The sequence below is a fragment of the Pomacea canaliculata genome, linkage group LG6 (assembly GCF_003073045.1).
Source record: "Pomacea canaliculata isolate SZHN2017 linkage group LG6, ASM307304v1, whole genome shotgun sequence".
In the NCBI taxonomy this organism is placed as follows: domain Eukaryota; kingdom Metazoa; phylum Mollusca; class Gastropoda; order Architaenioglossa; family Ampullariidae; genus Pomacea; species Pomacea canaliculata.
This window is the reverse complement of record NC_037595.1, coordinates 29,495,094-29,515,517: the sequence shown is the minus strand read 5'-3', so window position 1 is coordinate 29,515,517 and position 20,424 is coordinate 29,495,094. Positions and strand designations below refer to the sequence as shown.

The 20,424-nt window shown below is 38.9% G+C and overlaps 4 protein-coding genes and 1 long non-coding RNA gene across 7 annotated transcripts; 2 read left to right on the top strand and 3 right to left on the bottom strand.

The window, feature by feature from the left end:
- Positions 1-105: 105 nt before the first annotated feature.
- On the bottom strand, positions 106-1,755 carry LOC112567177. 2 transcript variants are annotated; one of them, XM_025243758.1, is made up of 3 exons: positions 1,606-1,755; positions 592-1,126; positions 106-273 (listed from the first exon to the last, which is right to left on the bottom strand). In XM_025243758.1, exons 1-2 carry the CDS (start codon positions 1,657-1,659, stop codon positions 608-610), a joined length of 573 nt encoding a protein of 190 aa, XP_025099543.1. In that variant the 5' UTR covers positions 1,660-1,755; the 3' UTR covers positions 106-273; positions 592-607. The 2 variants fall into 2 exon arrangements, with proteins under 2 accessions (XP_025099543.1, XP_025099542.1); XM_025243757.1 differs by having other exon boundaries at positions 106-1,126.
- A 6,792-nt stretch (positions 1,756-8,547) lies between these two features.
- Positions 8,548-13,960, bottom strand: LOC112567086. The gene is made up of 3 exons (XR_003099743.1): positions 13,862-13,960; positions 13,530-13,646; positions 8,548-8,820 (listed from the first exon to the last, which is right to left on the bottom strand). It is a non-coding gene; the product is annotated as an uncharacterized LOC112567086 (long non-coding RNA).
- LOC112567083 (H/ACA ribonucleoprotein complex subunit 1-like) lies at positions 10,919-11,921 on the top strand. Of its 2 annotated transcripts, XM_025243630.1 has the most exons (3): positions 10,919-11,079; positions 11,385-11,481; positions 11,512-11,921. In XM_025243630.1, the coding sequence occupies exons 1-3, from the start codon at positions 11,026-11,028 to the stop codon at positions 11,652-11,654; spliced, it is 294 nt and encodes a 97-aa protein (XP_025099415.1). In that variant the 5' UTR covers positions 10,919-11,025; the 3' UTR covers positions 11,655-11,921. The 2 variants fall into 2 exon arrangements, with proteins under 2 accessions (XP_025099415.1, XP_025099414.1); XM_025243629.1 differs by having other exon boundaries at positions 11,385-11,921.
- A 1,580-nt stretch (positions 13,961-15,540) lies between the features above and the next one.
- Positions 15,541-16,929, bottom strand: LOC112567085 (H/ACA ribonucleoprotein complex subunit 1-like). The gene is made up of 2 exons (XM_025243633.1): positions 16,768-16,929; positions 15,541-16,308 (listed from the first exon to the last, which is right to left on the bottom strand). Exons 1-2 carry the CDS (start codon positions 16,819-16,821, stop codon positions 15,979-15,981), a joined length of 384 nt encoding a protein of 127 aa, XP_025099418.1. The 5' UTR covers positions 16,822-16,929; the 3' UTR covers positions 15,541-15,978.
- Positions 16,930-18,454: 1,525 nt separating this feature from the next.
- LOC112567084 (holotricin-3-like) lies at positions 18,455-19,469 on the top strand. The gene is made up of 2 exons (XM_025243631.1): positions 18,455-18,676; positions 18,977-19,469. The coding sequence occupies exons 1-2, from the start codon at positions 18,470-18,472 to the stop codon at positions 19,244-19,246; spliced, it is 477 nt and encodes a 158-aa protein (XP_025099416.1). The 5' UTR covers positions 18,455-18,469; the 3' UTR covers positions 19,247-19,469.
- Positions 19,470-20,424: the final 955 nt, after the last annotated feature.

Sequence of the window (20,424 nt, the reverse complement as noted above, 5' to 3'; positions counted from 1 at the left end):
CGCTATTCTCCACCAATACAGATACATACGCGCACGTGCACACACACACACACACACACAGAGGCAAACGTATTAATCTTCTTAAGTAGAAGAGAATGTAACAACTTTTGAAATGCTTTGAATTGATTTAATGAGAATTTACTAACAGAATAAAAAAATGTCAACTAAAATCTTAAACACTAATAAAAATGTAAAGACAAATGAGGAGATGACAAAGTGCGTGATACGTTAACACTGATTTTCTCTGTGGTGTTCATAAGAGCTCAATGATCCCTGAAAAAAAGTAAATTAAAAAAGTAAATAACATATCGTCTTGTCTAATTACAGATTACAAATTTTCAACACATTTTAAGCAAGAATTGGTGTACACGATCAAACTTTGCTGATGTCATGAAAAAAGACTGTGAAGTTAGCAAACAGCTCCAGGAATTAGAGAGAAAAGCTCCCGCAGGAGCAAAGGAAGAAAGGAGACGAAATACAAAAAAAGGAAGCAGGCGAAAGGCATTTTGAATAAAGAAGCATGAACGTATCGCTTTTATCATCGCAAATAATCTAAAAAAAAAGGCAGTCGTCGTCTTCATCCTTTGGCACCTTGATCTCTGATCTCTTAACGGTGATCTTCTTGACTCTCGTTTTCAACACTTTCAGCTGACCTTTCCCCTCTGACCCCGGGAGCGAAGGAGGCGGCGTAGTCATCGCTGTCAGCTGACCTTTCCCCTCTGACCCCGGGAGCGAAGGAGGCGGCGTAGTCATCGCTGTCAGCTGACCTTTCCCCTCTGACCCCGGGAGCGAAGGAGGCGGCGTAGTCATCGCTGTCAGCTGACCTTTCCCCTCTGACCCCGGGAGCGAAGGAGGCGGCGTAGTCATCGCTGTCAGCTGACCTTTCCCCTCTGACTCCCGGGAGCGAAGGAGGCGGCGTAGTCATCGCTGTCAGCTGACCTTTCCCCTCTGACCCCGGGAGCGAAGGAGGCGGCGTAGTCATCGCTGTCAGCTGACCTTTCCTCTCTGACCCCGGGAGCGAAGGAGGCGGCGTAGCCATCGCTGTCAGCTGATCTTTCCTCTCTGCCTCCGGAAGCAGCAACGCTATCAAGTTTAACATCAGGTTTGTCTGTTTTCTTCCTTTTCCCTTTACATACAGATAAAATTTTTGTTTTTGTATGCGAGAAATACGATATATTTATTATGCAACATAATTATAAATTGCTCGATATAAAAAAGTAAGAATAGACATACTTCGATATCGTTAATGCCTGCGTATGAACCTAACTCCCCCTTCCTTAACACTTTTTTATGAAATACTATGAGGGAATGGCTTTGCCCCTAATTTGCTCAAGTATTGCAATATTTTGTTACTACCAATTTAGTTCTGTAACTTAAGATGATTTTTTATAATGAAAAGTATTTAAAAATCTGTCACGACTAGAAAATTCAAAAGAAAGAAAAGATTTGTATTCGGTGAAGAAAGTATAAAAATCTCAAACTGTTCTAAACCTCAGTGTACTCAAAATGCGTTTTAAGTTTTCAACAGTTTTGAGTTTTCCCACAGCCACTCCCTAAATGATTTTTTTTTTCGACTGCAGAGAGTTAATGAGACAGGGTGCTTACCACAACCATAGCCGAGCAGACAGCAAGAACAAGGATGAGAATAAGAAGCTTCATGTTGAAGATTGTGGGCCCTGGAGAAAACACTTGGCTGACAGAAGGACGCAGCTCTGAAGGTGGATACGTCCGTTTCGTTCAATCTTTTATAACTGATGTTGTGTGACAGACTCCTCCTACCCTGTCACTAGTCCAAGCTTATCAAAACTCCTCCCTCACTGACTAATAGGAGTCACACAAAGGTGAGTCCCAAGTCCTGTCCTAATCTCATACATGTAAAAGATTCCACGTCATCAACATCTGTGCATGTCTGTCAACTACGATCACTCGCTCTCTCGACGTCTCTTTTTCAATCTATAATCAAATAACCATTCTTTTGCCTTTTTGAGCCATGAGAAAAGCCTCTTTCCTATATCCGTTACTGACTTTGTCAAATCCTCTCCGATAAAGATATTTGTGCCCTTCAAATTTCGTCTCGCTTCAAGAACTTTTTCGTTATCCTTAAAGAAAGCAACACGGATCACAATCGGAGAGTTAGAGTTTCCAGGGCTCAGTGTTCTGTCAAAAAAAATGAAATTATCATCGATCTTAAAATGCTCATTGAACATATCTCTGTGGATTTACTTTGTTTCCACATTTCCAGTCTGCCACCAGTCTTTGGTGGACCATATATGATGATATTGCTTTCCCGTGATCTTCCAATTCGTCAACTTTGTGTTCTACTTTTACTAATCTCCCCTCAAGCTCCATGTTTTCTCCTCTCAGCTCCATGTTTTCTTCTTTGAAAGACTTTATTCCATTTACCATATTTTTCCTTTATCTTCAAGCGAGGCAATGCCAAATGCCCTGCCAAAATCTTCAAAATGATTTGTATTCGTAGTCTGCAGAAAGGAAAACAATGAAAAGGGAGTCACAGATATATACATGTATAACTCAGTCACCAAGTTACAAGAAAAACAAACATATTAAGCAGAGAGAGAGAGAGGTTATATGTTTTTGTGGCCCAAGGGCAGGTCTAAACAAATCAACACCGTTTGTCGGATTCTATCCGAAGCCTGACCACCCAAGTTATTATCTTCAGTCAACTTGTGCTGCCCTCTGTCTGTGCCAAACATCAGACAAATCCTGCATATGCTTTTCTTCCTTCTCAAGCCCGACTTCTTAGAATTCTCTACAACTTTCTTTGTAACCTGTGTCTGCATTGGAAGCCCTTAAAACCGACCTAATTATCGGCAAATGTAAGAATCTAAGTAAATGTTTTGCATTTCCAGAGTATAGTTCTAATGCACTGCAGTTCTTCGTCCGTGCACTTCTTTTCGAACGGTGTTTTCTGATTCTTATGCTTATTTTACGGTTAGTTTGTAGCCGTTTGTGTGCAGTACATTGACCTCGCATTCTCACGGAGAAATGAGCTTTACAATCATTATCATCATCGTCGTCGTCGTCGTCGTCGTCGTCGTCGTCATCACCATCATCATCATCACCATCATCATCATCATCATCATCATTTTTTTTTATTAAAAACAATCTCATTCGTTCATATCCTTGTCTTCTATTTCCTTTAAGAATATGCGTAACTCACTAGCCATGATAAATACTCTTCTGAACATGTATACTCTATTATCAAATAATAAGAAAATATTTCTTTCTGCCCATCAAAGATTCAAACAGAAGTCAGAGGTGACCCTTTTCTTGTCTTTTTATCTTCTATTTCTCTTTCCTAAAACTAATATGGGTCCACGTTTTTGCTTCTTTAGATGCAGTCGTCTGCATTAACAAAGACATGTGGTGTGTGTGCAAAGCAGTCCTAACTCCTGACCATCCACACATTAAGCTGTCAAAATGTAGGCACACAATATTCATGGGTTGATTGGCATGAAATTATTTTCATATAACAGTGGAATTCTTTCCCCGTCCATATCCGACACCTACCTACCACCACTGAATGAGTTAAACTTTTATTTTAAAAAAAAACCAAATCTGTTACTCCTAATAACAATTCACATCGTCTGATGAGTTATATATTTTGCCGTGAACGCCTTTGAACGAAAACTTTATCTCTTTTCCACCCAAGTGAAGTAAAGAAAATTTCACCACTTCCCTACCCTGAACTTATTGACACTGGGGGACGTTTTCGTGGAAAATAATTGAAAATATGGTCAAACCTTTACAGAAGACGTGGAGCGTGCGCCAGTTAGTCTGCAATTGATTGCTTTACAATGCAATATAGTGTTGAAGGATTATTTTGATTCCCACAATGAATGTTGATGATTTTTGCTTCGACATACGTGTGCTAACGGACTTTGTCGATCACGAGGCTTCATCAGAAACTATATAAATCACGCGTGTGTTATTATTGTTATTGATTCTATTATTATTCACCTCTGTACTGGTGGCACGAGCTTTACCAGGAAGTTGCAACGTTAGATAAAAAAGGAAAAAACGGGAAAACATGTAGATGACTCGGTCAAGGGTACAGTGGCTTAAGACGAGGTGTCTTTTGGTCCTTTATATTGCAGTAGCAGTATGTTCCGTCTATATTACTGGCGGGTACAATAGGTGTACAGCTGCAACACCTTTAAAAATAAGCTTTTGATTAGTGATTTCCATCCCTATGCTGTGATCGAGTGTTGGCAGCTTGCTCTTTCAATATTTTATTTCATAAATAAATCAGAATAGCATTAACGTAGTGTGTGTGTGTGCATGCGTGCGGTCGCACGGTAAAAGTCTATACTACTGGATATCTTCTATCAAATTTTGCAGGATTGTTCATTTGTTCTATAGGAAGTCCAGATATGCTGAGCATCAGAAATAGCAGTTAATGCAGAGCTTGACTTCCTATCGAAAGGACATTATTCCAAGCGGCAGACATTTGATTGCATCACACAGAGATTCGCGATAGTTGCAAATAAATATAGTAACAAGGAAAACCCACAAACACTAAATAAGCATGGTGACATTGGCAAAGACAATGACCAACTTTATTAGTGTGTGTCAGTGTGTGTTGTGAATAGTTACACAATAGGTTCTTGTTAAAAAAATATGAGCAAACGAAAAAGAAAAAAGTAATTATCGCCTAGAAGGAGGCTGTTTAGCGACAGAACCCAGTTAGAATATTGTGCTATAGTTTTTTCTTTTAAGTTTTTTTGTGGTCTATAAGCCATTACTTAATAAAGAAGGGACGATTCAAATGCAAGACAACAATTTTATAGATTCTTATATCCCTTAATTTGTGCACGTAACGGATTCTCACGTCCGTTCCCGTGCACAGCCACCTTCCACGGAACAGATTCTCATGTCCGTTGCGTCTAAAAAAATTTTTTAGACATTTACAGCGCTTTTTTAGTAAACAAAATTGATTAGTTACGACAGCTTGGGCGTTTCTGAATACAGTTACTTCCCTTTCGATGGGAGGGAAGTCTGTTTTGACGGAAATATCGTCAGTTTCCCAGAATACCCTTTCTTTCCCACTTGGAAAATGGCGAGACGATACACGGCCATAAATTTCAGAAATCTGACACTTTACTGATGCATCATTTGTGAATTTCTATGGAAAAGAACAATGTGTGTGCATTTCTTCTTGATTTTCAAACATCAAACTCTGGTTCCTGAAAGTCTAACGTTTTTTTAGATGACATGACCTGTGTAAAAATGTGTCTGTAAAACTTTTTAAAAACTTCACTTCATATACCGATTCTGTATAGAGTACAATAAAAGTGAGTTCTCAAGCAAGTTTCAAGTAAGATTGTTCCTTTTTTTACACATTTTTATCTATCATAATCAGTTTGAATCATTCTTCTACCTCTTTTAGGTTTTTTTATAATTTTTTTTAAAAACGGTAAAAATCATGCGTACCAGTGGGTCAAACTGCCCTCTAGTTTGCCTGTTTTATGAGTTTCTTGTTCGTCTGTGCGACAGACTGTCTTCTTTTGTGATAGATTGATTTTCTTGACCTCATTTCCCGGTTTAATGCCCCGAGAAGCATTTTCTCATTCTGGATCTCGACAGCTGGACTCGTGCATTAATATTAATATAAACATTTGTATGCAGAGAGAAATGCACTGACTGATCAGTTGTGTTTCTTTGGCCACTAGTCTTAATAATATTTGCTTTTCATGTGTATGTGCAGTGTTAAAGGTAGTGTTTGGGTGGCGATCTTTGTGTGCGTCTGTGTCCGAAAGAGAAAGACAAAAAAAAAAAACGATTATGGGTTAGTGACATTTACCATGCTCTTTAGTGCTGTTTTGTGGTGTACGAATGTTTACATGTGGAACATTTTGTACTTATACACGTATAGGTCAATTTTAGATGGTCTTTTGATAATCCTTTCTCTCTCTAACGGCCGCTATGGCCTATAGGGGCCACAAATCAAGTTTCTCTATTTATAATATGTGAATCGTTTATCTTAACATTTCTTGACTTTATTTTACACTTTATGGGTGGACTCATCACTCATCAAGAAGTTTTCAAATATCTGCTTACACTAAACCTCCTATTTAATTCACAGACATTCACATCATTTCCTCAGAAATGACATTACCTAAGGCTTCGTGCACACTTTTCAAATATGGTGGCTTAAATAGTAAAAAAGCATAAAAACGAAAAATTAGTGGAACTCTTGCGGTGCGGGCACACCGAAGTAAATCTTAAAAGATCCCTGTCAATATCTGGGTTACTTTATTTCTGTGTTGCTTACCATGCAGTCCTTTCCACACACAGACCTGCAAATGTAATTTTGACGTGCGTTTCATGAATTTTTTTTTTTTAACTCTGGGAGGTGCACACCCACCTTGCGACACAAAAGTCACGACACAAAAGACAACATCCTGAAACACTATCACGTATTCCGGTCATTTGAATCAACCACTATTACTTATCCGTATTAATCTGCCCTTATATATATATTAAAAAAAACCTCTGGCATTCATTGATCACAGAAGGTAACAGACGGTAACAAGATTGATAGTGAAAGAATAGACAGGAAAAATCTAGGCAAAAAGACAGAAAGTTTGTACTGAATGCGAGAAGGGATGGGTAGTCAGTGCAAAAGACAAAGGAGAGGAGTGACATGGTCCCCCTCCCCTTCCTAGCTCTAAGCACCAGACGTGCTTAGACGTTGATCAGAAAACATACTTTGATAAAAGAATAAACTACAAATACAGCTCTGAATAGGGAGTAAGACAATTCCCCCTGAGCTACACCAGAAGATGAAGACACGAAAATCCCTTGTATGCTGTCAAAAGTTGTTTGCCGCACAGACGAACAGCATGGAGACTTGCCATGCGGGTGGATTGTGAGTTAAATACAACTAACTTATAAGCTGCCTACAGTCCGACATTCACTTCGTCATCTCCTGCGCTGCTTTCTAGAAAGAGCAATGAAGTTATAGAAAAAGAGGTAAAATAAAAAGTCTGATGATATTTGTATTTGATTTCGTAGTTTTTTCTACGAGAAAGTTTTAAATACCTTAATATTTCTGTAAAGTATCTTTTAGTGGAGTATATTGAAATTTCTTCACATTAAAAGACTGAAAATACCATTGTCGATATGTTAGATGCTTATGAGTGGCATAGTTTCACTTAAGCTTTTATGTTTTGTTCTATTTTAGTCATATGTAGTTATATTAAATTTGATAGATGCATTGATTTTGAGGTTGTCTTTAAATCTCTTAATATTTTAATTAAGAAACATCAGCATTTATCATTCTGTTCGTAATATTAGCATTCATTCTTTACTTTTTCTTCTATTAGTTGTCCTTAAGGTTCCAAGTGACAGACAGAAGAGAGAAAAACAAAAAGAAGTTTAAAGCTTTATTAGTGCAATCATACTTTAGACCACGTACATTATTTCGTGTGAATAATGCACCTTGTTTAGATTGTTGTCTTGCTCATTGACTTTTTTTAACAAGTCAAGAAGAGTAATATGAGACTCTAGTACACGGGTGTTGGCTATGATCGTCAGTAGCATAAACATATAATTGTAAAAAATATTCATCAGTATGAACATTTTAGTTAAGCACAATAACAATGACACTGACAATGATCAACTTTATTTGTCCCAGTTGGCAATTTTAACATGGGAAGGTGCTCTAGTTACAAAGTAAAAGCTAGAAATAAAAGTAAGAATAAAGTTTGTTGAAAGGTGCAGCATTAAAGGATGTCAACCACTCTGTGGAAAAAAAAAGTTTTTACATGAAATTTTTTCTTGGCAATATTTAAGTAGCTCTTAAAATTAGTAGATGTCGAAGAGAAAAATTATATCTCGGTCAGTTGTTTGTCACTAATCAAAGGCAGGTACTGGCGAATGGAAAAGTGGATTCAACGATGTCAACATATTTGAACTGGACACTGGCACTTTTGTCCTTGCCTTCCTTAGGATGTTAATCTCTCTTTTTTGCGTTGCCCTCCCATTGACCGCGGCGTTCATCCTTGCCTTCCGCTGGACCACGCCGTCCACCTTTGCCAGGTGAGGGTTTACGGACTTTACCTTCTTCCTCGGATGAATCGTCACGTTCATCCTTTCCTCTCAATTGACCACGGCGTTCACCCTTGCCATATGATGAACCATGACCTTGTTCTTGCATGGCGAAGCCTACACATAGAAAATCTTGTTCAAGATAACACGAATACATGGAAGAAGTTAATACACGCAAAACTAATGCAAAACAAGACAGCAAACTCTCATGCACACACTTGGCCAGCAGCACATACACCCTTGTACAAAAAAAGACAATATCAAATGAAATACCTTTGAAAGTTTGAGAAGGACACTATTTTCTAATTATATGTTTATGTGTTATTAAACTTAAATAATAATTTAACATCTGATGAGACATTATACAACGCCAGCGCTTCAGGAAAAACTAAGGAACACAACACAAACCTTACTTTTTTTTACACACCTAACCAAAGGTTTAGCCTATTCGTCGCTTCTTGATTGACAGTCTGTTTTCAGATTAGTTCTCTCGTGCAACATTTGATATATAGACTTAAAATCTGCTAGCTTCATTGTAGTTAAATATGGAAAGTAGTTATCCCTCATCCATTGTGTTTAAAAGAACTTTCAAATTGTTTTCGGCGATTTACTCACCAACACAACGGCCACGCAGACCGCTACAAGAAGCAAGAGAAGAGTCAGCTTCATTTTGAAGGCTTTGAGTTCTTCAGGAAGATTTTAGTCAGGAATCAAGGCTACCCACGAGTGAGAGGCTGGAAGAGCTCGCTGGAAAAGAGGACGAGTAACTGACTGCACGACTACGGCCGGCTTTTATAGTCAGTTGTGACTCAACAACCCTCCTCCTTCGACAGTTACATCTACTCCAGTTGCAGCAGTTACCATGTTACACTCATTTTCTTAATTGCATCTTCTTGCCTCTTGATTTTTGTAAGTTTTGACCTGAGTTATTTTTACGGCAACCGATGCGCATGGGTTTCAGTGTCACGAAGGAACAATGTCTTGCATTTGTGAGCACGTTTCCGAACTATAATCGTTCAGTATTTCATAGTCTTGTGCTCCAGGGTTTTGCACGCGTAGAAGTATAGAGATGCCTATTTTATTTTTTTGTAGAAATGATACCTGACATAAATGATTTAGGCGAAGAGAAAATGGAGTGAATGAGAAAAGGAAATAAACTATACATTTAGTTACATTGCTGAATTTGATAGTGATAAATGCAGACCAAACACAGCTACTAATCTTCCTCAGTAAACATAGATTAAATTGAAGAGACAATTTTTCTAACAAACAGGAGTAACAACCAGTTGGTGGATAATATTTTTTAAATAACTTTTATTTCAAGCCATTTTAAGTCGCAGTACCTAGCTCTTGCCCCAACCACCGCCCTTCGCTCAAAAAACAAATATCTAAATCAGGGGAGGCTATCAACAAGTCATGCCTGGATAGCAGGAGCATGCCTGGCTTATTTCCCTTTGACAAGCATTGTTTTTATGTGCACTGCTTATGGTTATAATGCTCAGGTATGTGTTAAAAGAAAGATAATTGCTACGAAATATTACCGGTAAAATCATGACCACTGATCATTAGGACAAGATAATTCTCTTCGAAACATTCAATCAATGATGATGACTTTGTAGGGAAGCGGGTAGCGGAGTAGCTAGAGCAGTAGACTCCTAACCTACTGTCGCGTGTTTGATAAACTTATGGTGCAGTTGACTTACCCCAGTTTCCAAGGTGTTGGGAATGGGTACCCTCCTTCAAAAACCCACAAATACAGATATACAACAGTCTTAGCGCCATATTCGGAATGCCCACTTTGATAGAATTCACAAGATGATGATATACATCTACTTTTCCCATCCAGTCACCTTAAAAGACTTTAGATGATTCCTTACTTCGAAATTTATAACTCACCAATTTGCCTTTACCTATTAAAGCATGATCAGCCATATCAGCGTAGCCAGATATACTTACACTGTTAGTAAACATCGAAACTCAGTAGCTACACGAAGAAAGATATTACCAGATTGCTATTGTGATTTTCTTTTGATGCATTAGTTCATGCAAACTTATATCATCCTGTATGATTTATATTGTAATATTGTATCCTTAAATTCTGTGAACTGTGCTCACTTACCGCAAAGTTAAGGCCACATGGCATAAGCAATAAATTTAGTTCCTTTGTTCGTTCGTTCGTTTTATCTGAAAAAAGATTACGGGGAATACCTTTCCTTTTTTGTTTACTGCCTGTGCATTTAATACATACAGTACATAGGTATCATGCTAGTATGTAGCACTCTCTTGTGGATGTTTTAACAACTAGTACACGTGACTATAAAGAGTTGGTCAAGTGTGTTTGCAGGAAGGTTCTGGTCACGAAATACCACTCGTAGCTCTGTATGTTTTGTGGTAACTTACAAGTACAGTAGCAATAGCTACTAGAGAAGTCGACAAGTTCAAAACGTTTCAAAGCTTCAGTTTCAAAGGTAAGTCTTAAAAACGCAACGAAAATCATGTGAAACAGAATTCCTCCACACCACTCATTTCTAAACAAACTTTATTCTTCCTCTGAATATTCGCCTCTTAACAGTCAACCCACGTCACAAAGGGCTGTGTTTAAAAGATGTCCGCAGCAATAAAAAAGACAATAAGCACAGGAATAGGAGAACTAACTAAGCCTTTGTTCTCTGATACACACGTGACGCACGTGAACAATGGTTACACGACAAAAACGCTGACAGAAAATAAGGTTTAATGATGCAGGTGAGAACTATACTTTAATTTATGTTTGTGAACTGTGCCGGGGTGGTGCAGGCGATGAGAACAGAGTTTAAGCGGGTGGTAGGATCACGAGCGACTGACTATAAAAGCTGGCCACAGTCCCACGGTCCCATCATCGTCTTCAGCGCTTCTTTGCATCCTTCAACAGTCTTGCTACCTGACCACGTGTCGTCCAACGTCTCACTAAAGATGAAGCTGACTCTTCTTTTGCTTCTTGTGGCTGTTTGTGTGGCCGTTGCGTTGGTGAGTTCTTCTCTCCACGTTATCTCACATTCATTTCAAATACGTTAAAAGACCTCACAACTGATTTATACACATACGTTTGATAAATTTTTTCTTAGGTCTTCTGATGGGCCTGTTTATACGAGATAACATTTTATACATTTAGTCATACGTCGGTTATCTATCTTCTCTAAGTTGAGAACTAATGTCTCCTTGGTTTAATGTCTATGTAAATGAAGCGCGAGTGTTTGTATGTATTTTTAGGTAAGCTTCATAGATTTCTCTATGTATACGTGTGGTATTTAATTGCGTTTGGGAATTTCCAGGCCCATAAAAACAAAGACAATGGCAATGGTAAAAGTGAAGGAAAGAAACACGGCGGTCATTCAGAAGGCAAGGGTGGAAAACATGATTCCTCAGAAGGCAAGGGTGGAAACCGTGGTTCCTCAGAAGGCAAGGGTGGAAACCGTGGTTCCTCAGAAGGCAAGGGTGGAAACCGTGGTTCCTCAGAAGGCAAGGGTGGAAACCGTGGCTCCTCAGAAGGCAAGAGTGGAAACCGTGGCTCCTCAGAAGGCAAGGGTGGAAACCGTGGTTAATCTAGTCCGCTCGGGAAAAGTAAAAAGAAAATGCTGGTCAACAGGTTCTCAGTGTCCACCTGCCTATGTCACCAGTGTTACTTCCTTACTGACCAAGGCGCTGATTTTTCTCTGAGCTGCACTGCTGTCGGCTGATTCTCGCAGTTCTAGTGTCGAATACCAAGACCATATATAAGCTATGTAAGCTACATGATCTGTCAAAGATAACGTACATAGGTTGTCTTCGGGTTTGGCCACAAATGTTGCACAAATAAAGCTTTAAATCTCCTTTGTGTCTTTCGTTTGTACGTCAACTATTTCATGTGAATGGTAAGAAGAACGAATGGAATGAAGAAAACGAGACAAAGAGGAACACAAAAAAATCAAAATAATAATAATCATTTCTTAATGCTTACTAGTGATGATTGTGATACTTGGTGCTGGTGTGTTAAGAAAAGGATTGGCTATGAAAAATTACCTTTAAAACATGACATCGATTTTGAGGACAAGATAATTTTCTACAATCATTCAATCATTGATATTGCTTTGCAGGGAAGCAGGAAGTCGAATGGGTAGAGCACTAGAGTCCTAACCTCGCATTTTTCATAAACGTGTGGCATCGCCAACTTTCCCCAGTTAACCCAGCTTGCTGGGAATCGGTAGCCACACCCATAGAGATAAAATAAAGAAGTACTAAAAGGGCTTCGCTAACGAACGTCACAGAAGCAGAAGCATAGCGTCAACATTAGCCGGTATTAGCATTGGACGTCAAGTGTGCACTACCCTCGCACAGGAACAACAGCTGCCGCGTCTCCACCATGACCGCATTCCATATATGGAAGTCGTCTCCACGGAATCAGACAGTGACAATCAGAATTGCAGTAATTGTAGCAAAGAACTCACAGAATTTATGTATAACCAGTGGGTGTTATTGCATATTATTTATCCACACCTCCAGAATAGACAGGTTATGGATAACTTATGTCTCACTGTTTTATTTGTGCTTAAACTTTAGCACTGTCATCAACATTTTTAGTGATGTTTACCGCCAGTTAGCGAAATATAGTTAATAAGAAAAAAAAGGTCCAGCTGCACTTTAATGTGCATTATTCATGCGTGCGCGCACACACACAGACACAAATGCATCCATTGGCTCTTAATAACTACAAAGCATGTTATAAAGACAGATTTTATTAGTCTGTCAATCCCTGATAACCCAGTTCTGCAGGGAGTGGATGTAAATGGTCACACATCAAGTAGAAATGAATAAACATTAATCACAGTAATGAAAAAACAGCTAGATTCCATGTCAGATGTTGAGGTTCTTTGACATATTTTATTGATTGTACAAAGGGTGTTAAACAAGGTGATGAATGTATAATTTTCCTGCTGTTATTAATGAACTGGCTTTGAAAATGATAAACAATGGACAACCATGTGGCAGCTTTTGCACATGATTTCATGAAAATATTTATCTTATTGTTTGCAGATGATATTGTATTGATGTCAGAAACTGTAATAGGGCTAAAAAAATCTATGGAATATCTGACAAAGTATTATCAGCTCTTAGACTAAATGTTAAATTAAGTAAAAGAGTTTGAGCGACAAACGAGAGGATCTATGAAAATGTACAGATGAACATGGTTAATACTGATAAATATCTAGGTCTTTATTTACTTTTACCTTTTACAGTACTTCTAAATTAAATAAAATTGACTGAAGTATTATGCATGATAAGGCAATTAAATTGTAATGAGTAATGTTAGCTTCTGTAATATGACATTTCACTGGAGTGTCTATGAAACGTTTTTAATTTAATCATTTGGATAAAAATAAATTGAAAAAAAGAGGACGAATAAATATCAAGTGATTTGCGTGGGAGTGCTTGAGACAAACCTTTGTCGCTACGAGATGGCGACTGGATCTAGAGTTGATCTGCTCAGTCGGTTGAAGTGTGTCTCGCCGACGACCTGCACGTCTGGGTCACAGTAGTTCCTTGCTCTCTCCCCCTAACTAATTCATAACAAATTCATCTGTATTAATTTTATATAAATAATATTTCCTTCTCTTCCGCTTCACACTCAGCTATCATGCATCGGCTATTCAACTTGCCCACCGAAGTCTTATCAATTCGTTGATTTCACCACACGTTAAATTGTTGACAATAGCAAAAATAAAATGAAATGTAATAAAATAAAATAAGCAGCGAATAGATTTATGAATATTACCATGACTGGGCAAAGAATTATTTCTTAAACGCTGACTTCTTAACATCTTTTCTTAACACACACGCCAGCTTCCATTAACTATCATGTCAGCCAAAGCCGTCTGCTTCTTCTATTTGTCGCTAGAGTGAACTCCCTTTGACCAAGGCTCGTCTCGACTTCCGCGCTTTTCAGCCTAGTCAAATACTCTCGCACACGCACCTAAAGTGCATTCCTGGTATTTTCACCTTGAGTCACATAAATGTGACAATGATGGAGTAAGCTACATAACACTCGCTTTCCTCCCAGGTAGCAAAATGTTTTGTCAGAGAGTCAAAATTGTAAATATCCGACAACAGATGTCGGCTGAGGTGGAGAGTAAGTGCATGGTTGTAAAGTTAGGTCATCAAGAAATGCGAGATAGGAAAAGCTTATAAAATTGTTCAATGTTATCTGGGTAGGCAACCAAATCGCCATTTACAAAGGAAAATTCCGCTCGCACTGTTTTCCATTGGGATCAGCCTGGCGTGATTAAAACAGGAAATATAGCTATAATCACAAAGAAGCCGAAAGATCAAAATGGATAGACGTTTCCTAATCTCTGTCGACGACCTTTTAATAAGGACTTTATTTTCGTGTCTCTTAGCTCTTGGCAACGCAGACAACATACAAGAGCTCACTTATGATCTTCGCTAGACGACCAGTCACGCTGATGTATGAGGTTTACTGGGATGGCACTTTGCTCTGAGTTCTGTGTTTTGTTTTAAAGCCTTCGATGATTAAAGATATTTATCTAGTGAAGCCACTTTTGATAATATTTAATTTACGTTTTTAAATACGGAGGTAGATAAGAAAGTTTGAAGCTTTCTTATATAGAGAAATAAGGAAACATTACTTTCTAAATCTTACTTTTTTAACGCACCATTTAGCTGAGGGTCGTCAGTGTCTCTGTTTATCACCTCGCTTTAAGATGAGCATTTTCAGGCAAAGAACAAATGCACAGAGAATGTTTAAAGACCAACCTGAATGATTTGCATTTTACTTTTTGCAGATATCGGTAGATATAGACGACATAAACCTAGCCTGTACATTTCAGCCTCTAAAACCATTAATTAATTATCCGTTGCCAAAGTAAGTGATTGAAAGAAAGAAAGAAAAAGAAAGAAAGAAACAAAAGAAAGAGAAAAAAAGAAAGAAAATATAAAACAAACTGATAACAAACTCGTGCGTTGTGGGCAGGTGTCAGCAAAACGGAAGTGATGTAACGTCACCTAACTGGAGGGGGGGGGGCAGAGCTCTTGAGGTCTTTTTGTTATATCTGATGTCTTCCTCATGTTAGACTTGTGATTGTGTGTGTTTTTGACGGGCCTGCCATCGTGCGCTTGGAATGTGCTGCCTCCTCTGTGTCGGTGGCTGCCCACTGTCCAACAGACATCATCTGTGAATCTCTTCAGCTCCAGACCAGTTGACAGTCTTGCTACCTGTCCATGTGCCATTCACGACCTCTCAACTCTCATGATAAAGTTGACTGTTTGCGTGGCAGTTATTTTGGTGAGTTGCATCGCTCTATTTAATGATACTTATGTCTTTAACTCAATATTTTAATAAGGCATATTAGCATTTATCATCCGTATCTTTAGCATTCATTCTCCTTTCGTTCTCTTTTTCTTCCTGTGAAGGAAAGAGGTGACAAAAACAAAAAAGAGGTTTAAAGCTTTATTAGTGCAACATACTTTAGACCAAGCATTTCGTGTGAATAATACACGTTGTTTAGATTGTTGTTTTGCTCTTTGGCATTTTTTACAATTCAAGAAGAGTAACATGGGATTATAGTGCACGGCTGCTGGTGCACATGATGGTCAGTAGCATAAACACACAATTATAAAAAGTATTCTTTACATCAGTATGTAACATTTTAGTTGGAAACTGTAACGGAAGCGTTTTAAAATGCAAAGTTTTCTTGGCAGAATTTAAGTGATCTTAACATTAGTAGTAGTCGAAGATCAAAAAATTAATTGCAAGCCGGTCAGTTGTTGCTTACTAACGAGGGGCAGGTACTGGCGAAATGGAAGGGTGGATTCAACGCTGTCAGCTTATTTGAACTGGACACTGGCACTTTTGTCCTTGTCTTGCTTAGGATGTTAATCTCCCTTTTTGGCCTTGCCGTCCGCTGGACCAGGGCGTCCACCTTTGCCAGGTGAGGGTTTACGGCCTTCATCTTCTTCTGATAAACCATCGCGTTTACCCTTTCCTCCCCATTGGCCACGGCGTTCACCCTTGCCTTCCGGTGGACCACGGCGTCCACCTTTGCCAGGTGAGGGTTTACGGTCTTCATCTTCGTCTGATGAACCATCGCGTTTACCCTTTCCTCCCCATGGACCACGGCGTTCACCATTGCCATCTGATGGACCATGAACTTTCTTCTTGCAGCCCTTTTTCTCCGAGTCATTGCCAGACTCCTTTCTATTAGCCTACACATACAAAGTCATGTTCAAGATAACACGTATACATTAAAGAATCTAAAACTCAATCACGCATCTGCTCAGCACCACGTACACCCTTATCCTAAAAGAAACAATATTAAAATAAAGATCTTAAAAAGAGTAAGAAGGAGGTTATTTCCTAGCTATGTATTTATAAGTTATTGAAACAGCATTTTTTAAAAGCTGGTATAAACATTACAACGCCAGCGCTTAAGGAAAAACTAAGGTACACAACACAAACTTATTTTTCACACTTCTAACCAAAGTTTTAGTCTCTTCATCTATTATTGATTGACAGTCTGTTTTCAGATAAGTTTTTCTCGTACAGCATTCGACGTATTCAGACTTAAAATCTCCTAGCATTATTCTAGACAAAATTTGGAAGAATTTATCACTCTTCAGCTGTGTTTGAAAGAACTTTAAAGTTGTTTTCGGCGATTTACTCACCAACACAACGGCCACGCAGACGGCTACAAGAAGCAAGAGAAGAGTCAGCTTCATTTTGAAGGCTTTGGGTTCTTCGGGAACTTCTTAGTCAGGAATGAAGGCTAGCCACGGGGGAGAGGCTGGAAGAGCTCGCTGGAAAAGAGGACGAGTAACTCACTGTAGGACTACGGCCGAATTTATAGTCAGTTGTGACTCAACCACCCTCCTCCTTCGCCCGCCACATCTACTCCAGTTGCAGCAGTTACCATGTTACACTCATTTTCTTAATTGCATCTTCTTGCCTCTTGATTTTTGTAAGTTTTGACCTGAGGCTATCAACAAGTCATGACTGGATAGCAGGAGCATGCCTGGCTTGTTTCCCTTTGACAAGCATTGTTTTTATGTGCACTGCTTATGGTTGTAATGCTCAGGTATGTGTTAAAAGAAAGATAATTGCTACGAAATATTACCGGTAAAATATGACCACGGTCATCAGGACAAGATTATTCTCTTACAAGCATTCAGTCAATGATAATACCTTTGAGGGGAACCGGGTAGTGGAGTAGCTACAGTCGCGTCTGTTTGATAAACTTGTGGTGTAGGTAACTTAACCCAGTTAACCCAGGGTGCTAGGAACTGGGTACCCTCCTCTAAAATCCAACAACTACAGATACACAACAGTCTTAGCGCCATATTCGGAATGCCCACTTTGCTAGAATTTACAAGATGATGAAATACAATACACATTCTTTTCCCATCCAGTCAGCTTAAAAGACTTTAGACGATTCCTTACTTCGAAATTTATAACTCAGCAATTTATCTTTACCTATTAAGGTTGATCAGCCAGATCAGCTTCACCAGATATACTTACACTGTTAGTAAACATCAAAACTCAGCAGCTACACGGAGAAAAATATTACCAGATTGCTATTGTGATTTTCTTTTGATGCATTAGTTCATGCAAACTTATTTTATCCTGTATGATTTATATTGTAATATTGTATCCTTAAATTCTGTGAACTGTGCTCACTTACCGCAAAGTTAAGGTCGCATGGCTTAAGTAATAAATTTCGTTCGTTTGTTCGTTCGTTCGTTTAATCTGAAAAAAGATTACTGGGAACACCTTTCCTTTTTTGTTTACTGCCTATGCATTTAATACATAGTACATAGGTATCATGCTAGTATGTAGCACTCTCTCTGGATGTTTTAACAACTAGTACACGTGACTATAAAGAGTTGGTCAAGTGTGTGTGCAGGAAGGTTCTGGTCACGAAATACCACTCGTAGCTCCGTCTATTGTGTGGTAACCTACAAGTACAGTAGCAATAGCTACTAGAGAAGTCCATATGTTCAAAACGTTTCAAAGCTTCAGTTTCAGAGGTAAGTCTTAAAAAAGCAACGAAAATCACGTGAAACAGAATTCCTCCACACCACTCATTTCTAAACAAACTTTATTCTTCCCCAGAATATTCGCCTTTTTATTGTTCTCTTAACAGTCAACCCACGTCACAAAGGGCTGTGTTTAAAAGATGTCAGCAGCAATAAAAAAGACAATAAGCACAGAAATAGGAGAACTAAGTAAGCCTTTGTTCTCTGATACACACGTGACGCACCTGAACAATGGTTACACGACAAAAACGCTGACAGAAAATAAGGTTTAATGATGCAGGTGAGAACTATACTTTAATTTATGTGTAGGGACTGTGCCGGGGTGGTGCAGGCGATGAGAACAGAGTTCAAGCGGGTGGTAGGATCACGAGCGACTGACTATAAAAGCTTGCTACAGTCCCACGGTCCCATCATCGTCTTCAGCGATTCTTTGCATCCTTCAACAGTCTTGCTACCTGACCACGTGTCGTCCAACGTCTCACTTAAGATGAAGCTGACTCTTCTTTTGCTTCTTGTGGCTGTTTGTGTGGCCGTTGCCTTGGTGAGTCTTCTCTCCACGTTATCTCACATTCATTTCAAATACGTTAAAAGACCTTACAACTGATTTATACTCATACGTTTAATAATTTTTTTCTTAGGTCTTCTGATGGGTCTGTTTATACGAGATAACATTTTATACATTTAGTCATACGTCGGTTATCTATCTTCTCTAAGTTGAGAACTAATGTCTCCTTGGTTTAATGTCTATGTAAATGAAGCGCGAGTGTTTGTATGTATTTTAGGTAAGCCATAGATTTCTCTATGTATACGTGTGGTTTTAATTGCGTTTGGGAATTTCCAGGCCCATAAAAACAAAGACAATGGCAATGGTAAAAGTGAAGGAAAGAAACACGGCGGTCATTCAGAAGGCAAGGGTGGAAAACATGATTCCTCAGAAGGCAAGAGTGGAAAACATGGCTCCTCAAAAGGCAAGGGTGGAAAACATGATTCCTCAGAAGGCAAGAGTGGAAAACATGGTTCCTCAGAAGGCAAAGGTGGAAACCGTGGCTCCTCAGAAGGCAAGGGTGGAAACCGTGGCGCCTCAGAAGGCAAGGGTGGAAACCGTGGTTAATCTAGTCCGCTCGGGAAAAGCAAGGAGGAAATGCTGGTCAACAGAGTCCACCTGCCTATGTCACCAGTGTAACTTCCTTACTGACCAAGGCGCTGATTTTTCTCTGAGCTTCATTGCTGTCGGCTGATTCTTGCTGTCGTAGATACCAAGACCATAAACTGTGTAAACTACATGATCTGTGAATGTTTGCCAGAGGTTGCCCGAATGAAGCTTTGAAAACTCCTTTGTGTCTTTCGTTTTTACTTCTACTATATCATGTGAATGGTAAGAAGAATGAATGGAAGGAAGAAAAAGAGAAAGGGAATAAATATTAACTGAAAAACTAATAACATTTTTTAAATGCCTACTTCTTATGACTGAAATACGCTGTGCAGGTATGTTAAGAAAAAGACTGTGGGTGTAAAAAATTACCTTTAAAATATGACCACCGATCGTGAAGACAAGATAATTCTCCTACAACATTTAGTCAATGATATTGCTTTGAAAGGAAGCGGGTAGTCAAATGGGTAGAGCACTTGAGTCCTAATCTTCTGTAGCGGATGTTTGATAATATTGTAGCATCGCCAACTTTCTACAGTCAACCAAACTTGCTGGGTTGGATAGCCACACCCGTAGAAGTAAAGTAAAGAAGTAAGAAAAGTAAAGAATGGAGAGGAAGAAGAGATGGGTAGTGTCCCCGCAAACAAAGCTCGCCCTGACAAAAATTTTTTAAAATGTGTTATGGAACTCCTCTCCTTTTTTCACCCTCTATGCAGCTAACACATCAACATTAACATATCATAGCAATGCACACCTCTTTCTCTGTGGATCACACCCACACCGCTTGATGATAGTGAGTTGTTCTCAGGAAGGTTATGGTCACGAAATTACCACTCGTCAAAATTTTCACAAATCAGAGGGCAGGGATTCGTTTGTGGTTTTGTATCGCCTGTAACATTTCTTTGTACAAATAAAAAGTGGCAGTAAATATATGAGCACCATTGTCGTTTTCCTTTAAATTTGACTATTTTTATTTTGGCAGGCTATTGGTACTTTTTAGATGGACAATAAACAGTATGGGAAAACCGTTTTTCCACAAGATATTTGTAACTAGATGTGATAATTGCCTATTAAATAATGTAGGAAATTATGTTGTGCATAGTCTTTTTGTGCATCTTCATACGCACGCACTTTCTTTC

Excerpts from the sequence above, each read along its gene's own strand:
- LOC112567177 (XM_025243757.1), bottom strand. The coding sequence starts at position 1,659 with ATGAAGCTTCTTATTCTCATCCTTGTTCTTGCTGTCTGCTCGGCTATG. Across the intron at positions 1,127-1,605 it reads TCTGCTCGGCTATGGTTGTG|GGAAAAGGAAGAAAACAGAC; the intron begins GTAAGCACCCTG and ends CTGTATGTAAAG.
- LOC112567085 (XM_025243633.1), bottom strand. The coding sequence starts at position 16,821 with ATGAAGCTGACTCTTCTCTTGCTTCTTGTAGCCGTCTGCGTGGCCGTT. Across the intron at positions 16,309-16,767 it reads TCTGCGTGGCCGTTGTGTTG|GCTAATAGAAAGGAGTCTGG; the intron begins GTGAGTAAATCG and ends TTGTATGTGTAG.
- LOC112567083 (XM_025243629.1), top strand. The coding sequence starts at position 11,026 with ATGAAGCTGACTCTTCTTTTGCTTCTTGTGGCTGTTTGTGTGGCCGTT. Across the intron at positions 11,080-11,384 it reads TTTGTGTGGCCGTTGCGTTG|GCCCATAAAAACAAAGACAA; the intron begins GTGAGTTCTTCT and ends GGGAATTTCCAG.
- LOC112567084 (XM_025243631.1), top strand. The coding sequence starts at position 18,470 with ATGAGAACAGAGTTCAAGCGGGTGGTAGGATCACGAGCGACTGACTAT. Across the intron at positions 18,677-18,976 it reads TTTGTGTGGCCGTTGCCTTG|GCCCATAAAAACAAAGACAA; the intron begins GTGAGTCTTCTC and ends GGGAATTTCCAG.